Below are 20248 nucleotides of genomic sequence, written 5' to 3'. Positions count from 1 at the left end.
ACACCGCATGTTCTCACTCATAGGTGGGAACTGAACAATGAGATCACTTGGACTCGGGAAGGGGAACATCACATACCGGGGCCTATCACAGGGAGGGGGGAGGGGGAAGGGATTGTATTGGGAGTTATACCTGATGTAAATGACGATTTGAAGGGTGCTGACGAGTTGATGGGTGCAGCACACCAACATGGCACAAGTATACATATGTAACAAACCTGCACGTTATGCACATGTACCCTAGAACTTAAAGTATAAGAAAAAAAAAAAAAAAAAGCTTTTAGGCTGAAGCGATAGGATTTTCTATATGTAGGATTATGTTATCTACAGAGACAGTTTGACTTCCTCTCTTCCTATTTGAATACCCTTTATTTCTTTCTCTTGCCTGACTTCCCTGGCTAGAACCCCCAATACTATGTTGAATAGGAGTGGTGAGAGAGGGCATCCTTGTGTTTTGCTGGTTTTCAAGGGGAATGCTTCTGGCTTTTGCTCATTCAGTATGATATTGGCTGTGGGTTTGTTGTAAATGTCTCTTATTATTTTGAATTATGTTCCATCACTACCTAGCTTATTGAGAGTTTTTAACATTAAGAGATGTTGAATTTTATCAAAGGACTTTTCTGCATCTATTAAGATAATCCTGTGGTTTTTGTCTTTAGTTCTATTTACATGATGAATTACTTTTGTTGATCTGAATATGTTGTTACCAGCCTTGCATCCTGGGGATGAAGCCAGCTTGATCGTGGTAGATAAACTTTTTGATGTGCTGTTGGACTTGGTTTGCCAGTATTTTATTGAGGATTTTTGCATTGATGTTCATCAGGATATTGGCCTGAAGTTTCTTTTTTAGTTGTGTCTCTGCCAGGCTTTGGTATCAGGATGATGCTGCCTTCACAAAATGATTGATGCAGGAATCCTTCCTTTTAATTTGTTTGGAATAGTTTGAGAATAAATGGTACCAGCTCCTCTTTGTACCTTTGGTAGAATTCAGCGGTAAATCTCTCTGCTCCTGGGCTTTTTTTTTTTTTTTTTTTTTGGTTTGTAGGCTATTTATTACTGCCTGAGTTTCAGAACTCATTGTTTGTCTATTCAGGGGTTTAACTTCTTCCTGGTTCAGTCTTGGGAGAGTGTATGTGTTCAGGAATTTATCCATTTCCTCTGGATTTTCAAATTTATTTGCATAGTATGCAAATAAATTAATGCAAATAAACTAATTTATTTGTTTATAGTATTGTCTGATAGTTGTTTGCATTTCTGTGGGGTCAGTGGTGATACCCCTTTATCATTTTTTATTGTATCAATTTGATTCTTCCCTCTTTATTAGTCTAGCTAGCGGTCCATTTCACTATTCTTTCAAAAAACCAACTCCTGGATTTGCTGACATTTTTAAAGGGTTTTTCATGTCTCTATCACCTTCAGTTCTGCTCTGATCTTGGTTATTTCTTGTCTTCTGCTATTTTGGGGGTGTGTTTGCTCTTGGTTCTCTAGTTGTGATATTATAGTGTCGATTTGAGATCTTTCTAGCTTTTCGATGTGGGCATTTAATTCTATAAATTTCCCCTTAACACTGTTTTCTGTGTCCCAGAGATTCTGGTGTATTGTTTCTTTTTTCTCACTGATTTCACAGAACTTCTTGATTTCTGCCTTAATTTCATTACCCAGGAGTCATTCAGGAGCATATTGTTGCATTTCCATTTAGTTGGGTGGGTTTGACTGTTTCTTAATCTTGAGTTCTAATTTAATTGCTCCGTGGTCTGAGAGACTGTTATGATTTTAGTTCTTTTGCATTTGCTGAGGAGTGTTCTACTTCCAATTATATGATCAATTTTAAAGTAAGTTCCATGTGGTGCCGAGAAGAATGTGTATTCTGTTTTGGGATGGAGAGTTCTGTAGATATCAAGTCCACTTAAGCCAGAGGTGAGTTTGAGTCCTGAAGATTCTTGTCAACTTTCCGCCTCAATGATCTATATTGACAGTGAAGTATTAAAGTCTCCTGTTATTATTGTGTGGGAGTCTAAATCTTTTTGTAAGTTTCTAAGAACTTGTTTTATGAATCTCGTTGCTCTTGAAGTGAGGCATAGAAATTTAGGATAGTTAACTCTTCTTGTTGTATTGAACTTTTTACCATTATGTAATATCCTTCTTTGTCTTTTTTCATCTTTGTTGGTTTAAAGTCTGTCTTGTCAGAAACTAGGATTGCAACCCCTGCTTTTTTCTGCTTTTTATTTGCTTGGTAGATTTTCCCTCACCCTTTTATTTTGAGCCTATGTGTGTCCTTGCATGTGAGATGGGTCGCTTGAATACAGCACACCAATTGGTCTTGACTCTTTACAAGCTTGCCATTCTGTGTCTTTTAATTGGGGCATTTAGCTCATTTACATTTAAGGTTTATATTGTTATGTGTGAATTTGATCCTGTCATCATGATGCTAACTGGTTATTTTGCAGACTCGTTGATGTAGTTGCTTTATAGCGTCATTGGTCTTTGTCCTTCAGTGTGGTTTTGTAGTGGCTGGTAATGGTTTTTTGTTTGTTTGTTTGAATGCTTGTTTGTTTTCATATTTAGTGCTTCCTTTAGGAGCTCTCGCAAGGTGGGCCTGGTGGTGACAAATTCTCTCAGCATTTGCTTGTCTGAAAAGGATTTTATTTCTCCTTCACTTATGAAGCTTCGTTTGGCTATATATGAAATTCTGAGTTGGGTATTCTTTCTTTAAGAATGTTAAATATTGGCCCCTAATCTTTTTTGGCTTGTAGGGTTTCTGCTGTTAGTCTGATGGGCTTCCTTTTGTAGGTTAACTGGCCTTTCTCTCTGGCTGCCCTTAACATTTTTTCTTTCATTTCAACCTTACAGAATCTGATATTATGTGCCTTGGGGTTGATCTTCTTATGGAGTATCTTACTGGGATTCTCTGGATTTCCTGAATTTGAATGTGGGCCTCTCCTACTAGGTTAGGGAAGTTCTTGTGGATGATATCTTGAAGTATGTTTTCCATCTTGGCCCTGTTCTCCCTGTCTTTTTCAGGTACTTCAATCAGTCAGTTTGGTCTTTTTACATAACCCCATAAGTCCTGGAGGTTTTGTTCATTCCTTTTCATTCTTTTTTTTTTTTTCTAATCTTGTCTGCCTGTCTTGTTTCACCACGATGGTCTTCAAGCTCTGAAATTCTTTCCTCCGCTTGGTCTATTCGGCTATCAATAATTGTGGGTGCATTGTGAAGTTCTCATGTTGTGTTTTTCAGGTCCATCAGGTCATTTATGTTCCTCTCTAAACTGGTTATTCTGGTTAACAGCTCCTGTGATGTTTTATCATGGTTGTTAACTTCTTTGCATTGGGTTAGAACATGCTCCTGTAGCTCAGTGAAGTTCAATATTACCCACCTTCTGAAGCCTACTTCTGTCAATTCATTCATCTCAGCCTCTGCCCAGTTCTGTGCCCTTGCCAAAGAGGTGTTGCAATAATTTGGAGGAGGAGAAGCACTCTGCTTTTTGAGTGTTCAGTGTTTTTTCATTGATTTTTTCTCATCTTTATGAGTTTATCTAGCCTTGAACCTTGAGGCTGCTGACCTTTGGGTGGGGTTTTTATGGGGACATTTTTGTTAATGTTGTTGCTGCTTTCTATTTGTTATTCTTTTAATGGTCAGGCCTCTCTTCTGGTTTGTTGGGGGTCCACTCCAGACCCTATTTGCCTGGGTCCCTCCCATACCTGAAGGTGTCACCAGTGGAGGCTGCAGAACAGCAAAGACGGCTGCCTGCTCCTTTCTCTGGGAGCTCCATCCCAGAGGGGCACCAACCTTATACCTCATTCCTATACTTAGGAATGGTCCTAAATAAGGTATCTGGCGACCCTTATTGGGGGGGTCTCACCCAGTCAGGAGGCATGGGATCAATAATTAACAAAGCACTCCAGCTGGCCTTTGGCAGAGAGGGTGTACTGTGGTGGGGGGAATCCCACTCATCTGCACTTCCCAGGTTCTGCAGAGCCACTGGGGTAAAGACTAAGTCCACTGACCCATGGAGACCATGGCTGCCCTTCCTGCAAGGGGCTCCATCCCAGGGACACCAGAATTCTGTCTGTTCATCCCTAGCTGGAGTTTCTGAAATTCCTGCAGAGAGGCCCCATCCAGTGAGGAGGGATGGGTCAGGGTCCAGCCTAAAGGGGTAGTATGGCCATGATCCACCACAGCCGCTGTGCTACACTGTGGGGAATTCCTCCTGAGTCCAAACTGCTCAGTCTTCCACCAGCAGGGAAAAAGTGGCAGACTGGAGCTGCAATTATGGCTGCCACCACTTCCCCCAGGACTCAGTCATCTTAGGCAGCAGGCAGCTGCAGTGATGGCAGCTGCCCCTCCCCTCAGGAACTTGGTAATCTTAGTCTCTAGCTGAGTGACCTCTGAGAATCTGCACAGCTCTGTGCTTGGGACCCAAGGCCCTGGTTGCATAGGCTCACAAAGGGGATCTTCTGATTTGCAGGTTGCACAGATTCATGGAAAAAGCATGGTTTTCTGGGTAGGGGAGCACACTCACCACTTTGCTTGGCTGGGAGTGGGAGCTCCCCTTGTTACTTGCAGCTCCCAGGTGGGCCTTTTGTTCCACTCTGCTTTTCCTGGCTCTCTGTGGGTTGTGCCAACTGCCTATTCAGTCCCAATGAGAGAACTTGGATACCTCAGTTGCCGGTGCAGGATTCACGTGCAGTTTTCGTTCTTCTCTCGCTGTTTTCATTCTTCTGGGTGCGAGCCTCTGGCCGCAGCTATTTCCAGTCAATCATCTTGGTCCCTCCACCCAACAATACTTTTTTATAAAGAGTTATTCATTGAAGATTGAGTAAATGGATGAATGGATGGAAGGCTAAGGATATCTTTGATTATTTAGTGATAGTTAATATGGATATAGGAACAAAAAATAAAACATTATTTTCCAAGGCTTACATATAATAGAAAAAAATCCTTCATCTATCAGGTAGTGGTGATAGAAATAAGTTACAAATGACAGTGTAATTATTAAATACAGTAAACTAAGTTGTATGAAGGTGTTAGCTAATCATATAATAGAGTTAGCAATTACACAGCACAAGCGTTATTATATCTTTTCCTTCATCTGTGGCAATCATTCTAAGTAATCCTATTGCTCTTTTTAGGGGGGGTTCAGTTAAAACCTGAGAATGTTTATCTAGTTGTTGTAACCACTACCCATCAGTTGGACATTGAATATAAGGTGAAACCTGCCTGATATAAAGCCTCTAGTTTATATTTAATAAAGATGAGGAAAAAAGTAGTTACTAGTTCAAGGAATAGTTTTAGTTCTGTCTCATTACTGAAACCTGCAGTTCTTACACTTTTCTTCTTAACCCTGGAAGTGACTATGTAATATTGAGGTTTGCTTTTTTTCTACTTGAACCCCTATATTTGTGTCTTCTTTAATGGGATTAGTGTTTTTTCCACTGTCCCTGTAATTCAGAAAGGAATATCTTAATCCTCTTTAAAGTGAGTTTCCTCTTTCTACCTAAGATTGAACTGAAAATTGATTCTTCATTGCCTTGAAACATGACCATCAAGTTATTTACTGTGCAACATTATTAAATATCCCTTGGCAACAGCAATTCTAGATTTTAGGTTTTAATCAAAATTTTCTGACATCATATAGGCTACACATTAATTATACTGTCAATTAATTATATTGTCAATAGTAATTGCTTGTGTAATAGCAGGGCTTTTAATTTTTTGAATGTAGTGTGCAGGGTACTTTGAATAATAGATGAAGTTTGGTTCAAAGAAACAGGCTGTTGAAAACTTCACCGAACCAGACCGAGAATATAAATTGGACACACTGGATGTTCACTTTTATTTTTTTTTTTTTTTTTTTTTTTTTTTTTTTGTGACATGGAGTCTCACTCTGTCGCCAGGCTGGAGTGCAGTGGCACAATCTCAACTCACTGCAACCTCTGTCTCCCGAGTTCAAGTGATTCTCCTGCCTCAGCCTCCTGAGTAGCTGGGACTACAGGTGCACACCACCACACCTGGCTAATTTTTTGTATTTTTAGTAGAGACGGGCTTTCACCATGTTGGATAGGATGGTCTCAATCTCTTGCCCTCATGATCCACCTGCCTTGGCCTCCCAAAGTCCTTGGATTACAGGCATGAGCCACTGCATCTGGCCTTTTTATTCTTATATGAAGAAGTACAAGACAATATCGTATTGGAAATATGTCATTCACTTTTTAAAAAAAAAAATTATTGGTCTGTCTGACAAGAGATAACTATGAACTTATCCTCCTTCTTTTTTGTAGAGTAACTAAAAAGCATGATTAGGCCAAACTAGAAGGAGTGATAATGTTGTGAATAGAGGACTCTGGTAAATTCCCATATTTCCTGTGTAGGAGTCATGGTTGCTCTGGCTATGGAACAGGTCCTAGAGCTAGTCAGAAAGCCCACTGTGAAGATGAGAACAGAACAGTAAAACTAAGGGAAGAGTACAGTGAATCTCTGACTTTATAAGTTTTCTTTTTACTGCTTAGATGTCAAACATCTGAATAAAAACTGAATAATTTATCATCTCATGTAGACATAGCTGCCACTTCTCTGTGAACTCTAAAATTTATGTATTTGAAGCAAATATGATCTTTATGTATTTGAAGCAAATATTAAATTTATGAAATATGATAATATGAAATTCATGTATTTGAAGCAAATATGATCTTAAAAATAGAAAACCATGTAGTTTAGTAGAAAGATGTTAATTTTGTAACCAAACAGGAAAGGATATCAATCCCGGTTTTGCCGCTTATTAGCTGTAAGTCGTAGGCAAATGAACAAAAAAATTCAGCCACAGTTTCATTTTTGTGTAACAGAAATACATATCTGTCTTGCTGTTTTCAGAATTAGAAACAATGTATATTAATGCCCATATAGGCACTTATTAATAGTGCTTATTATCATTATTGTTTTTAATGCTGTAATATTGTTATTTATCCTGTACTCTCAATGAATAACTACATTGAGTATATAGTACATTTTATTATTTATATTGCTATCACTACATGATACATGTAAGGAAAATATAATGCTGACCAAATAAAAAATTTAGATATTTTAATTACGATTTTCTCTCTTTCAGAATTACTTACTGTCATCTACCTTTCCAGAGTAAATGGCTTTATGTTGGAACAGAAAGAGGAAATACACATATTGTAAATATTGAATCTTTCATTCTTTCTGGATACGTTATCATGTGGAACAAGGCAATTGAACTGTAAGTTTGAACTTGGATATCACTTTATTGGCTTAAGTACTACATATAGTTATGTAACATATAGGTCAAATTATAGTTAATTGATATACATCTATTACTAATTTATAATGAATTTGAGTGAAAAGTTCAGTAAAATAACTTAAAGCCATAAAAGATTTTAAAATACATATTACAATATTTTAGGCTTTCCAAATACCATAAATAATTAAGGTTTATGTCTAAAAATTTGATGACAAAATAGTAAGGCTTACTCTGCAAGTTATACATGGAAATCTCACTTCACTATAATCAAGCTTAATATAGCCACTTTCAGTGAGAATGAATTGTGTTATGTAAAAATAATCATGATCACTGCATATGATTTTAATGCTTGTAGCTTATTCTTTACTTGCCTCATTACAATATTGTTCTGGGCTCAAATATCTTTTAGGTTATGTTATGTATAGTTTTTTTGGGTATATGATTGATACCAATTACCACTTTGGCTTTGGCACTGATATTTAAGTTTCTGTACATGTAAAATGTGAAATTCTCCAAATATCAAACTGTGGAATTTCAAGCCATCTGTATTAGACCACTTTGCATTGCTATAAAGAATCCCTGAGACAGGATAATTTATATAGAAAAGAGGTTCAATTGGCTTATGGTTCTACAGGCTTTACAGGAAGCATGGTGCTGGCATCTGCTTAGCTTCCAGCATGGCCTCAGGAAGCTTACAATCATGGCAGAAGTTAGGAGCAGGCATGTCACATAGTGAAAGCAGGAGCAACAGGAGGAGTTGGGGGGAGGTGCTACACAATTTTAAATAACAAGATCTCACAAGAATTCATTCACTACTGCAAGAACTCACTTACTATGGCAAGAACTCACTATTACAAGAAGAGCCCTAAGGGAATGGTGGTAAACCATTCAAGAGAAATCCACTTCCCATGATCAAAGTACCTCCCACTAGGCCCCACCTTCAGCATTAGGGATTACAATTCAACATGAGCTTTGGACAGGGACAAATATCCAAACTATATCACCATCTATTTGTAGTATATACATAAACAATTCTTCTACTAAAATTATTAATCAGAAAAACAACTTTTATTTAATACATGTTTATGCTCTGTACATATTAGGTCCTTGATAAGATGTTTGACTTGAAGCTGGCTCATTTTCTGCCTCATATATAGTCTTTAAGTTACAAAATTTTTCTGCAAAATTCTGATTAAAGCACCCTATTTTTGTGAAACTTGATTCTGGAAATAAATCTTTTACCTAGTCTTAATGTTTCCATATACATGTATATTGCTTCATAAGGAAGGTTGTTACTAGTTATACTCTTGTCATCATACTCCTTTTGTATTATGTCTGAATGGGTCTTTTATTAATGATAATTCTTTCTCCCTCATTAGATTAGGAACTGCTCCAGAGCAGGACTTTTTTTTTAATTGTTCTTTTCTTGTTCTTCATACTTGGCTTATTTCTGTGCTTTCCAAAGTAGATACTAAATGATTGATGACATTATTGAAGCATTAGTATGATAAATTGTTACCTACACATTACTGTTGACTTACAACTTTCACTTAGGTTTTCAAGATAATTGGTTTGAGCTTTTTTAAAATATATACTTTAAAAAAGTATTAAAAAATGTACATAACGTGCAGGTTTGTTACATATGTATACTTGTTGCCATGTTGGTGTGCTGGCACCCATCAACTCGTCAGCACCCATTCAACATCGTCATTTTACATCAGGTATAACTTCCCAATTGCAATCCCTCCCCCCTTCCCCTCCCTGTGATAGCCCCGTATGTTGATGTTCCCTTCCGAGTCCAGTGATCTCATGTTCATTTCCCACCTTGAGTGAGACATGCTGGTGTCTGGTTTTCTGTTCTTGCGATAGTTTGCTTGAGAATGATGGTTTCCAGCTGCAATCCATGTCCTACAAAAGGACCAACTCATCCCTTTTTAGGCTGCATATATTCCATGGTGTATATGTGCCACATTTTCTTAATCCAGTCTGTCACTGATGGACATTTGGGTTGATTCCAAGTCTTTGCTATTGTGAATAGTGCTGCATAAACATTACGTGTGCATGTGTCTTTATAGCAGCATTGATTTTATAAATCCTTTGGGTATATGCCCAGTAGTGGGATGGCTGGGTCATATGGTACATCTAGTTCTAGATCCTTGAAGGAATTGCCATACTGTTTTCCATAATGGTTGAACTAGTTTACAATCCCACCAACGTGGTAAAAGTGTTCCTATTTCTCCACATACCTCTCCAGCACCTGTTGTTTCCTGACTTTTTAATGATTGCCATTCTAACTGGTGTGGGTGAGTATCATTGTGGTTTTATTTGCATTTCTCTGATGGCGAGTGACGATGAGCATTTTTTCATGTGTACTGTTGGCTGTATGGAATGTCCTTTTTGAGAAATGTCTGTTCATATCCTTTGCCCCTTTTTGATGGGGTTGTGTTTTTTCTTGTAAAATTTGTTTGAGTTCTTGTTAGGTTCTGGATATCAGCCCTTTGTCAGATGAGTAGATTGCAAAAATTTTCTTCCCATTCTGTAGGTTGCCTGTTTCACTCTGATGGTAGTTCTTTTTGCTGTGCACAAGCTCTTTAGTTTAATGAGATCCCATTTGTCAATTTTGGCTTTTGCTTGCCGTGCTTTTTGGTGTTTTAGACATGAATCCTTGGGCCATGCTATGTCCTGAATTGGTACTACCTTAGGTTTTCTTCTTAGGGTTTTATGGGTATTAGGTCTAACATTTAGTCTCTAATCCATCTTGAATTAATTTTTTTTTTTTCATATAAGGAGTAAGGAAAGGATCCAGTTTTTAGCTTTTACTTACATGGCTAGCCAATTTTCCCAGGACCATTTATTAATAGGGAATTCCTTTCCCCATTTCTTGTTTTTCTCAAGTTTATCAAAGATTCGATGGCGTAGATGTGTGGTATTATTTCTGAGGACCTCTGTTCTGTTCCATTGGTCTATATTCTATTTTGGTAACCATACCATGGCCATGTTTTTTGGTACTGTAGCCTTGTAGTATAGTTTGAAGTCAGGTAGTGTGATGACTCCAGCTTTGTTCTTTTTGACTTAGGATTGTCTTGGCAATGCGGGCTCTTTTTTTGTTTCCATATGAACTTTAAAATCAGTTTTTTCCAATTCTGTGAAGAAACTCATGGTAGTTGATGGGGATGGCATTGGTCTATAAATTACCTTGGGCAGTATGGGCTTTCACAATATTGATTCTTCCTATCATGACATGGTATGTTCTTCCATTTGTTAGTGTCCTCTTTTATTTCACTGAGTAGTGGTTATGTAGTTCCTCCTTGAAGAGGTCCTTTACACCCTTGTAAGTTGGATTCCTAGGTAATTTTATTATCTTTGAAGCAGTTGTGAATGGAAGTTCATTCCTGACTTGGCTCTCTGTTTGTCTGTTACTGGTGTATAAGAATGCTTGTGATTTTTGACATTAATTTTGTATCTTGAACTTTGCTGAAGTTTTCTTATCAGCTTAAGGAGATTTGGGCTGAGACTGGTCTATTTGCTCGTTTTATTGTTCTGTGTGAATATTTCTAAAATCGTTAGTCCTATAAACAATTATGTTTCCCCCCAAAGTTACTTTATTAGATATTTGGGAGGGTCCTTTTCCCCTGTAATCCTAGTCCTGTAAAAGCAATAAAAGGGCTGAATTTAATAGCTTTTACATAATATTGTTTCAGGATATTGATAAAAATACACAGGCTTAGATGAACAAGAGAAGATTCAGTTACAGAACTTTTATACAAATTCAATATTAGTGAAAATATATAGATGCATCATTTATGTTCAGGTTGAATGCTGCTAAAGTAATGGAGAATAATTTATTGTCCTAAGGAAATCAAACATTTCACCACTCTTGCAGTGCTGTTCTTATATTCCTTTACATAACAAATCCTTTTCATGGTTCAGATTACTACCTGAACTAGTGACTTATACTTTATTTTTATCTATTTATATAGTCTATACAATTTCAAGACTAATTGAAGAGTTTTTAAAATGTATATTATAAGGGAGGCTAAAATCAGGAGAAATTAAAGAGCTGAAATAAGGCATTTTTATTTTTCATAATATACACGATTCAGCATAAGAATAGCATCTACTATTTTATATATAAACGTGTTTTATAGAATTGTACATGCCTCTGAAAATGTTCTTGAAATACCTCTGAGCAATTATTAGTAAACCACATGCCATCACTTCCTGAATGTCTCTTGGTTTATTTAGACCAGATTTCCAAAAATATGTTCCATAGAATTCTAATTCCACTGTGACAGATAACATTTTAAATGCCAATTTCCAATCTCTCAGAACTGTCTTTTCATTGCTGTCTACCTCTAGTGATACATTAGAAAATGTATGTAATTTCCTGTTAATATGTGTCAAGTGTATGGGACAGTAATAAAATATGCATTTAATTAAGAAGACTCATTTAATACATATAATTTTAGTCCATGAATTTTAATAATATATTTTCTAAGTAAGACAAATGTAAGAATTATCTTTAAAAAATGAGATTGTTTCTATTTTAAGTCCTTATTGAAATATTTTCATTTAATGTTTATTTTCAGCTTGTTTCAATTTTAATGAATTATTCTAATTATAATTAGAGGCAGTTCCCAAGAGTATGAATAGTTGTGTTTCCAAAATGTATATATTGGTAATTTGGAACCTGGGACAAATTTTTCATTTAAACAGTGATATTTGAAGAATACCTTATAAAATAGCAGTATAGAACTAAACTACCATTAAAAAATATTTATATGGGAAAATATATTCCAGGTGATAGCATAGAAACAGCTATTTCTGTAGGGCAACCCTAACATTTTTTTAAAAATGTAAGCTTTTTTCCACATATGATTAAGATTTGAGCGTGAAATTTATAGTCAAATCATGAAAGTAAAAGACTCATGTTTAACATCGTTCAAGCATCATTCAAGCATGTTTATTGAGCTCTATTATATGATAGATACTAGAAACAACTATGAACAGAGAAGACATTATTTCTAACCTGCTGGGACTTCCAGTTTAATGAAGGCAAAGTTAAATAAAAAGGCAATTATAATATATTGGTAATATAATATGGCAATTTCATAAGAAGGACATCTATTATAATATAGACATGGGATCTCAAAGTGGTATCTGTGAAGAATGCTAGATCTACACTGAGATCCAAGGGGTGAGTTTCAGTAAGATGAGTAAAATACCAGGGACAAGGACATTCAATTTTAGGTCCATTGAATTGTGTGTGTTTATAAGACTTTTAAGTGGAGTTGGTATAAAAGAATGGTAAGAGGCAGGATATATGGATCTGAAGGTAATGAGAGATAGGATTTACAGGGTTGTTAAAACCGGATGAAAAGATGAAATTGTGCATGAAGAGTATGTAGAGAAAAGTTAGCAAACTAATAGCCATTGAACTAATTATGACTCATAGATTTGTTTTGGCCATCAGAGTATTTAAATATGCTCTGAATTATAATTTTCTAATATTTAAAAATTGGTAGAATGAAGATAAAATTTGGACTTTTGGTGAAACAATCCTAGTCCATAATGGAAACTAATATCAAGAAGGTTACTTTAGTGAATGGGAGAAAGATAACTAAATAGGGATACCTAGAAGAATTACTGCACATTTTTTTAGGTGGCTAGTACATGACAATAATTCATTGATAATTCTATCTAAAGTAATTTTTTTGTAATTTTCAGAATCCAGAGTCCACAGATGCTTTTTTATTTTTAGGTCAGTTTCTCATGACCATAAGTTTTGCCAGGAGTGCTTTGTGGGTTTTGGAAGTTTAATGTTAGGGAACAAGCCAGAAGAAATATCCCAAAATGTTAATAGGCATTACCTCTATGCAGTGAAATAATGTGAATGCTTTTCCTCTTCATTTTGATGTATTCTACGTTTGTTTAAGATAATAAATAACGTTTCTTCTAGAGTCTGAAAAGTAACTACAAATAACAGAAGCTTAATGTTAGATTATTTTCAGAACTAGAATATTTTATAGTTTCAGGATCTAAACACAAGAGTGTTGCATGTGATCCAAGTAGTGTTTCCCAAAACAAATTTCTGTGATTTCATTAATATGATCAATGAAAAAGAATTCAGTGGACTAATAATTTTGTAAAGTACCGAAGATTTACAATATTCATTTGCATAGTACAGGCTCTAAGAAATTCTGTAGGGAAAAAAATATTTAATTTTGTTTAATTCAGGGTTTCCCAAACTTTTAAAATATGGAATGCTACCTTATCATAGAGTACACTTTGGTAAGTGTTAGTGCAGTCAAACCAAGAGACAGAGAGGTTATGGTTTGTTGGCAATTATGAGTTCCTGGAGGATAATTTAAAGACATTAACTCTTATCAGAGGAATTTATATCTTTATAGAACACTGCATTTATGTATAAATGATATGTTACATATAAATGTGGAAAGAATTAAAGAAAGCTCTGTAAACTTTTATGAAGCCCTGTTTAATTTCTTTTCTTCCTGCATATATTCTAAAATGCAAATAGTAACTCTGATTTCCAATTATCACATCATTCATAATACATACTATTTATTGAATGCATACTATGTTTTGCCATAGTATTAGATGTTATATGTATCTTCTAATCTGCACAATTATTCAGTAAGGTCAGTGCCAATATTTCCACTTTTAGATGAAAATATTTAGGATGAATCCACTGACAAAATTCATCAATATCCAATGAATCTGTGTTTATTCCCCTTTGTCACTCTGAGGAGTCAGTATCAGGAGGTCCTAGAATTAATTTTTCACTTTTCTGTGATTCCAAATAGTTTCTAAAATTTAAATCTTCATTGTTTTGTATAGAATCTTTGATCATTTTCATGTGTGCTTAAGAAAGAAACTGAAACTATGTTAATACAATCATAATAAGAGTAATTTGGCACTGTTAGATCATGGAGAAAAGCTGTGGAAAGTGGAGCAATAATAAAACCCTTGTTATATCAGGTCATATCATATTTAATCATGACATAGTCATTTTCAAAGTGATGTAAGTTAAACTAGGAATTATAAAAGAAACATGCCAGATATGAGAGTAGAATAAATTTAAAGTCAGATTGATAGAGCGCCCAGGTCTTTTAACAATATTCTGTTAGACTCATAATTATCTGTAATTTATTATACTAAATAACCTGATAAGTGTGGTATAACCAATGAACTAGGTTTCACTCCAATTTGTCTTTTTTCTGTAAGAGGGTTATCACTAGAGTAGATTTATTTTTAAATCAAAGGTGCCATTGTACTTCAGGGGAAAATAATCAGAGGAGATTTCATGTAAAAGCAAATCTTAAGTCAGGTATGTACTTTGCAATTTAATTGACACAGGTTTATACTTATCTTTGTAGCTGTATATTCTTTTATCTATGTAAAGAAAAATTCAATTAAAAAAATTCAGAGGCGCTTATCTGACAACAAACATTTCAAATAATAAATAACCCCATTATTATATGGCTCTTTGTGTTTTAACCTGATTTTTAAAAAAACATAAATAAGTAGTTTGCAGTTAGTAAATAGAAATGCAGTTAGTATTGGTGAAGTAAATCAAAAACTTAAGTGAATCTGAGCTTAACCCTAGAATGCTGGGATTTTATTCCAGTGTAATCTTAATTTCTTTGTTTCAGTCTCTAGTGGTAAGGTATTTTAATGTTTGGTTTTTAATTACTGTTTTGAATTGATTTGACAGATCCACCAAGACTCATCCAGGTCCAGTTGTACATTTAAGTGATAGCCCAAGAGATGAAGGGAAAGTGAGTATTATGATATCTTTATTATTACTTTTATTTTCCTCATTCTTGAAAAAAGGTGTTTCTTACTATTATTTTATCTAATATCTAGACCAGTTGATAGCATTTTATATTATTTAAAATGAAAATGTGTTGACTCAACGAATGAGTAAATGAATGAATGAATGAATGATTCATGCTACTGATGGTCCGAAATTAAGTCTTTAGCTTTACTGAGAGATAAAATCGGTATTTAATTCCGGCATTTTGAGGACGATAACATGTAGAACAACTTTAATTTTCAAATACTCTATGCTTGAATTTAATAATGTGAATAAAATTTGCCTTTGTTACTCAGTTTGGTAATGAAAATGACCAATATTAAATAACATAAATTAGCCAATCTTGATTTCATTAACATGTACTAATATATAAAATGTTATCAGGTTACAGAAGTAATTCTTATTCATTTTGATTATTTCATAATTTGCCTTTGATGGTGATGAAACAGTAGAAAACATGAAAATTAGATATTTTAATATTAATTAATTAATATTAATAAATTAGTATATAGGTTTAGTTCTNTGAGGACGATAACATGTAGAACAACTTTAATTTTCAAATACTCTATGCTTGAATTTAATAATGTGAATAAAATTTGCCTTTGTTACTCAGTTTGGTAATGAAAAATGACCAATATTAAATAACATAAATTAGCCAATCTTGATTTCATTAACATGTACTAATATATAAAATGTTATCAGGTTACAGAAGTAATTCTTATTCATTTTGATTATTTCATAATTTGCCTTTGATGGTGATGAAACAGTAGAAAACATGAAAATTAGATATTTTAATATTAATTAATTAATATTAATAAATTAGTATATAGGTTTAGTTCTTTATTTTAAAGAATAGAAGCTGAATTAGCCTATCAAAATCAAACCTGAAAGGCAAGTCCACCCACCTATGGAATAACACTGGATCCCTTCAAATTGATCCACAAGTACATGTAATTCCAATTAGGTGCCATCAGAGTTTATGTTTTAAGAATTCAAAAGGTGATTTTAAAATTTATTAAGAAAAGAAAATGTATACAAATAGCCAAGACATTTTTGAAAAAAAATACAGTGTTATATTGGTACAGGGGTACATAAGAAGACCAATGTATCTAAATAGATACATCCCCAAATGGTTCAGATATTTGGGAAAATGTTATATATTTTAAAGAAGATATCTGAGGACATAATTAACTATTGAATAAATTGTGTTGGACAATTGGTTCTTCACTTTGAAAAGAATAGTAAGACCTCTGCCTCATATATACATAAAGAACCAATGTTTAATAAGCATTAAAATCACAACTCAGAAAGTATTCAAAGACACTTGTAGGATAGGCTTGTTAGTTACTGTGGAGTAGGGGCACTCTTGGGCAAAATCTAAAAACTTTAGGGCATATACTATAACAAGACTATCATAATAAGAGGCAACAAAGTGGGAGGTAATATTTCCTACATGTCACAAATAATGAACATGTAAAATATATAAAGAACTTGTATGAAATCCTCATCTTGTAGTAAGAAATCAGTATATAATATGTAATGACTAAATCAGAAAATAGCAATATAAACATATTCAGACATGAAAATAAGTCTACCAAAAAACATGATTTTAAGAGTTGATGTTGTTGCCTCTTCTAGAGAGAAGGATTTGGCAGTGAGGAGGAAAAAGCCTCACTAGTAATTAGGGAAATACAATATACAATTTGTCAACATCAGACTGACAAAATGTTAAACACTAAAATATTAATTTAAAATATCAGAGAATGGAAAAGCACTGGGAAATAGCCATCTAAATATATGTATATATACCAGGATGACCAATTAAGCATTATCAACATTTAAAACATATATTCATTTTTAGAATTTATTATGACCTAGAAAATATCATTCTGCTATCTATACTGTTTATGTGACTAATGGTGCAAACTATTAAAATAGTCTAAATGTCTCTTAATAGAATATTAAATAAATGAATGCTGATATATTCATACTGTGGAATGCTGTGTTGATATGGAAAGTTCTTTAAGACACTTTTTTAAAAAGAAAAGTTGCAGACCAGTAAGGTATAAAACCACTTGAACATTGCCTTTATATTTGTACTTATATATTCAAATGCCTAAGAAGAAAAAGCCTGAAAGAATATAGACAAATCTGGGAGGAGACTAGAGATTGGAATTGGGGAAAATGGTCAAAGATATTCTTATTTTCTTTGTGTTATTCAAATTTTTATGAAAGAATATAATGTGGCAATTGTTTAATTACAAATTAAAAGGACTGCAAAATAAATGAATATTGGCATCAGAAAACCATAGGTTTGAGTTGTGGCTCTAGTATTTATTAGCATATAATCTTGAATAAATCACTTTACTTCTTGTATATCAGTTTTTTCATCAATAATCTTTTGTCACAGAAGTCTTTTTTTATTTTAATATATTCAGTTTTATCATTCTTTTCATGTGATTCTTGCTTTTCGTTTCTTATTCAGTAAATATTTCCCTTCAGAGAGAAAATACAATTTTATTTTTTCTATTGGTTTTAAGATCTTGCATTTCACAGTTAGATTTTCATCTTCATGTAATTTATATTATGATGGTTTGATATAGTAGAGTTTTATTTGCACATGTAAATAATTCATTTATTGTATAGTCAATCTATTTTCCATTGATTTATATATCTCAGTCATATATCAAGTTCCCATATTTGGGTGGGTCTTCTGGGCTTTCCCTTTTGCTGAATTATTTATCTACTATTGTACTAATGACATACTTTATTAACTATAATAACTTACAAAATGTCTTGATATCTGGTAAGCTGGTCTCTTTTCTTTTTCTAAATTATCTTGGCTATTTCTGACTCATTATTCTAGTATATGAATTTTGGAATCAGCTTATCAACCTCAGTGTGAGTCTCAACTGGGATTTTGTTTGAAATTTGAATGTATAACTTAGAGAAAATTTACATGTTTAAGATATGGGTGTTCCGTTTATAAATATGATGTGTTTACTTTGGCTTTCATTTGTTTTGCTATGTAACTATAAGTTTTTTTTGTAGAAGTCTTTTATATCTTCTGCTAGCTTAATTAGATAGTAAGTACCTTATAGAGTTTACTGCTCTTGTGACTTGTGACTTAATCTTCTTAAAATAAGTTTCATAATTGATTATCTTTAGATTATGAAATATTGTTGATTTTTTAATATTTTGTATTCAGCTGCATCATTGAATGTTTTGTTTTTAATAGCTGTCCTTAGATTCTCTGGAATATTCTATGTATAAAAACAGTAAATATAGACAAATTTTCTTCCTTTCCAATACTTATGGGTATACATATCTTTTTTGTTTTGTTGACTAGGACCCCAGTGCAGTGTTGAGTAAAAATGGTTTTAGTGGGAACTGTCTTTTGTTTCCAGCTTCAAAAGAAATGCCTCCACGATTTCAGCATTAAGTAAAATGGTTGTTGCAGATCTTTGATTGCTTTTATGAAGTTAAAAACATTCCACCTATTTCCAATATTCTAAGAGTTTAAAATTATGAATGGTGTCAAATTTGATTGAATGCTTTCTACACGTATCAAGATTATTATTTCTTAATTTGTTAATTTGTTGAATTATGTTAATAGATTTTCTGACTTTAAACATATTTGTATTTCTGGGATAAATTCAACTTGGAAGGGGAAAGCTTCCCTTGGAAGCTGATTGGTGAAGTTCAAGAAGGAACAAACTGCTAAAGTTAAGATTCCTACAAAATCAAGATAATATGGTTGGGCGCTGTGGCTCACACTTGTAATCCCAGCACTTTGGGAGGCCAAGGTGGGTGGATCACCTGAGGTCAGGAGTTCAAGACCATCCTGACCAACATGGTGAAACCCTGTCTCTACCAAAAACACACAAAAAATTAGCCGGGCATGGTGACATGCGCCTGTAGTCCCAGGTACTCGGGAAGCTGAGGCAGGAGATTGCTTGAACCCAGGAAGCAGAGGTTGTAGTGAGCCGAGATTGTGCCACTGCATTCCAGCCAGAGCAACAGAGCAAGACTCCATCTAAAAAAAAAAAAAAAAATCAAGATAATATCATAGAATCAGAAAATAGGCCATCTTTCCCCCAATATATCATTTATCAAGAAACTGTACATTGGTCTATCGAATACAAAAGGGTACTCTTGAGCTGAGAGATGCCTGTATTGATTTGATACAGTATTGAGTGAATCTGCTTGAATTCTCTCAGCTTCTCTTGTCTCCCAAACAAGGGCTGCTTGCTTCACCTCAGGTTTGGCAGAATTAATTGACTTCATGCAGGATTGCTTCCTGAAGTTGACGAGCTATTCCCAGGTCTCTGGCTACTTTCGTTAATTCTGGATTCAGAAGATGTGCTACAACATAAGGCATTCAATCTGGCTTCCCTAACACATGCCAAAGAGGTCAAATGATACAATTCTGAAGAGAGGGGATGTTAACCTCCATGGAGAAAATCTTGACCAATGTTAGACAAGAGACAAGTAATAAATTCTTCCTCTCTTCCTCCTTATTATTTGGCTAATTTGAGTCATAGTTTTCTCACATAAACTTTTGGAGATTTCTTGCAAGACCATGCAAGATTTAATTGATATGGGGTAATGATACACCTGTTAAATGACCAGTGATGTCTCTTCCACTTCTCCCCATGAAATAGTGATTAGTGTGATAATGAATCATCTTTCTTTTATTATTACAACCCTGAGATTGCACTCCTCCCTTAATACTAGGACTAAACCCTGCCTCAGGCTTTTTTGTACACAATCCTTGTTAAGATAACAGTTACTACAATTATTCTAGATAAGGGACTGGAAACTACAGCCATGAACCAAATCTGGCATGCTGCCTGTTTTCTCAAAATGTTTTATTGAACACAGCCATGCTCATTCATTAACATATGTCGGTGGCTGCTTTCTTGCTATAAGAGTAAAGCTGAGCAGTTGGGCCCGCAAAGCCTAAAATGTTCACTATCTGGCCTTTACATAAAATGTTTGCTGACTCCTGTTCTAGTTTGTAAACCCTCAGTATTGGACTTTTGAAGTTAGGTTGTCTCCTGTCTAAAATCAGCAAACCTGTTGAAGGTGCCAGGTGAAGTGAATTAAACTCTTCCATGCAGTGACACCACAGTTACTTTAAAAATGTT

The 20248-nt window shown here is 34.4% G+C and overlaps 1 protein-coding gene across 1 annotated transcript in view; it reads left to right on the top strand.

The window, feature by feature from the left end:
• Positions 1 to 20248, top strand: part of STXBP5L (syntaxin binding protein 5L) — a 461665-nt gene that overhangs the window by 158507 nt on the left and 282910 nt on the right. Inside the window, 2 exon segments of the mRNA XM_017891231.1 lie at positions 7106 to 7240; positions 14997 to 15060. Of these exon segments, the coding sequence (XP_017746720.1) occupies positions 7106 to 7240; positions 14997 to 15060 (199 nt within the window).

The sequence above is a fragment of the Rhinopithecus bieti genome, unplaced genomic scaffold, assembly GCF_001698545.2.
Source record: "Rhinopithecus bieti isolate Rb0 unplaced genomic scaffold, ASM169854v2 scaffold_759, whole genome shotgun sequence".
Lineage (NCBI taxonomy): Eukaryota > Metazoa > Chordata > Mammalia > Primates > Cercopithecidae > Rhinopithecus > Rhinopithecus bieti.
This window is presented reverse-complemented; position numbering and strand designations above follow the sequence as displayed.